The sequence below is a fragment of the Bison bison genome, unplaced genomic scaffold, assembly GCF_000754665.1.
Source record: "Bison bison bison isolate TAMUID 2011002044 unplaced genomic scaffold, Bison_UMD1.0 scf7180017856906, whole genome shotgun sequence".
Classification (NCBI taxonomy): domain Eukaryota; kingdom Metazoa; phylum Chordata; class Mammalia; order Artiodactyla; family Bovidae; genus Bison; species Bison bison.
Genome location: NW_011487479.1, coordinates 37,845 through 39,808, shown reverse-complemented (window position 1 = coordinate 39,808; position 1,964 = coordinate 37,845). Strand labels below are relative to the sequence as shown.

General features: G+C 42.9%; 1 protein-coding gene across 1 annotated transcript in view; it reads left to right on the top strand.

Moving 5' to 3' along the window:
* The window catches only part of LOC105002976 (metalloendopeptidase homolog PEX-like), a gene marked incomplete at its 5' end in the record, with an annotated part of 38,491 nt that overhangs the window by 20,435 nt on the left and 16,092 nt on the right, over positions 1-1,964 (top strand). The window contains one exon of the mRNA XM_010859839.1: positions 348-402. Within this exon, the coding sequence (XP_010858141.1) occupies positions 348-402 (55 nt within the window). The remainder of the gene's footprint in view (positions 1-347; positions 403-1,964) is intronic.

The window sequence follows — 1,964 nt, the reverse complement described above, 5'->3', positions numbered from 1 at the left end:
GGGTTGTGCACCTGTGAAGCCAACCCTTTCTGTGTCAGGGGAAGCTGCAGGACAGCTGGAAGCCTCTCTCATGTGCTGTGTCTGAAGGAACCCCTCTCACAGCAGCCTGCACTACTGCCCATAGTGTATCCACACAAAATGGTCTCCTTGAAACTGATGGAAGACACTGATTTCAAACTCAGTTGAATTAATATCTTAGAGGCAGTTGGATCTATTCGAAGGCTCCCAGCTCCATGAGGAGTACCTTTCTGATGGGCCTTTGAAACTCTAAGACTAAGGCTACAGTCAGGTACTCATCATCAAATCAATCTCTATATCCCTTACAGTTGTGTTTGTCTTTCTCCTAGGATTTCCAGCAGGAGAACTCCAGAAGCCTTTCTTTTGGGGAACAGAATATCCTCGGTAAGTAAACTAATAAGAGAAATCAGTTACTGACAGGAAAGGAAGAACATGATGTTTGGCAGAGCACAGAATATAAAGTAAAACAAACAAATCAAAAGCAAAACCAAATAAAAGAAGGCATGGAAACCAGCTTGGGTAGTCCCCATTCTCATCATGTTAGCTGTTTCCTAATGCTTGTTACCAGGGTGTATGATTGGATAAGAAGGCTAACCTGTACACAGGGAGCTTTCATTTGTTATGCATTTGTTTATTTATGTATTGATGCATACTGGAAATACGTGAACCTTAAAGGACTGTTGGGATTTGACTTTATGGTGATGGATTGAAACCCATTCCAAATGGAAGAAACGACGTGAAAAAAGGGAAGAAAATTGCTTTTAGAATAGCAAAGAGTCTGGTTTGGTGAGTCCAAGTGTTATTTGAAGGGAAATAGTAGAAAAGAAGTCTGGAAAAGGAGGTTGATGTTTGATATTGGAGTGCTCTGAATTCCAGTAAGGAGCCTGGACATTAGGCAATAGAAGATACTGACGTTTTTGAGCAAGTAGAGATAATGAAGTTTGTCTTTAGAAGCATAAACTGGGTAGCTATACAACAGGTCAGAAATGGACAGTGTCTGGAGTTAGGGATTTCACTTTGGAGGCTGTCAATACCAACTTACTGTAGAGTCATGTAATTCAGAATTTCCAGACATAGTGGGAATTCTAATAATCATTGTCAGTTATATCACCACTTTTATTATGTGCCTTTGCTTGCTCTGATGATTTAATGCACAAAAAATGTAGTCTTGATTTTAAAAGTCACTTATATTTTGGTTTGGGTCAGTGACAATTTGAATATGATTCTGCAGGTTAAAAAGACATAGGATCACATACATATATAAATAAGAGAAATACAGTGGCAACGTTGTTATTTGGGCTTTCCCAGAAGCAGATTCTGTAACTAGGATTCAAGTGCAAGTAGTTCTTCTCAGAGGTGACACCAGGAAATACCACCAGGGCAGTGAGCAAGTGGGACAGGGAAGGAAGGAAACCAATTAACTGTGTCAGATGAATTTTCTATGATGGTCATAATGAGTTATCACAAACAAAGTGGCTTGCTGCTGCTGCTGCTAAGTCGCTTCAGTCGTGTCTGACTCTGTGCGACCCCATAGACGGCAGCCCACCAGAACCTCCCCGGTCCCTGGGATTCTCCAGGCAAGAACACTGGAGTGGGTTGCCATTTCCTTCTCCAATGCATGAAAGTGAAAAGTGAAAGTGAAGTCGCCCAGTCGTGTACGACTCCTAGCGACCCCATGGACTGCAGCCTACCAGGCTCCTCCATCCATGGGATTTTCCAGGCAAGAGTACTGGAGTGGGGTGCCATCGCCTTCTCCGATGAAGTGGCTTAAAACGATGTAAATTTATTAGCTTACAGTTCTAAGGGTCAGAACTCCAACCTGGGTCTCCCTGTGCTAAACACAAGATGTTGTTAGGGCAGCATTTCTTTCTGGAAGCTATAGGGAGGAGTCTGTTTGCTTGCCTTGTCTAGCTTCTGGAGGTGGCCCACATTCCTTGGCTCGTGGC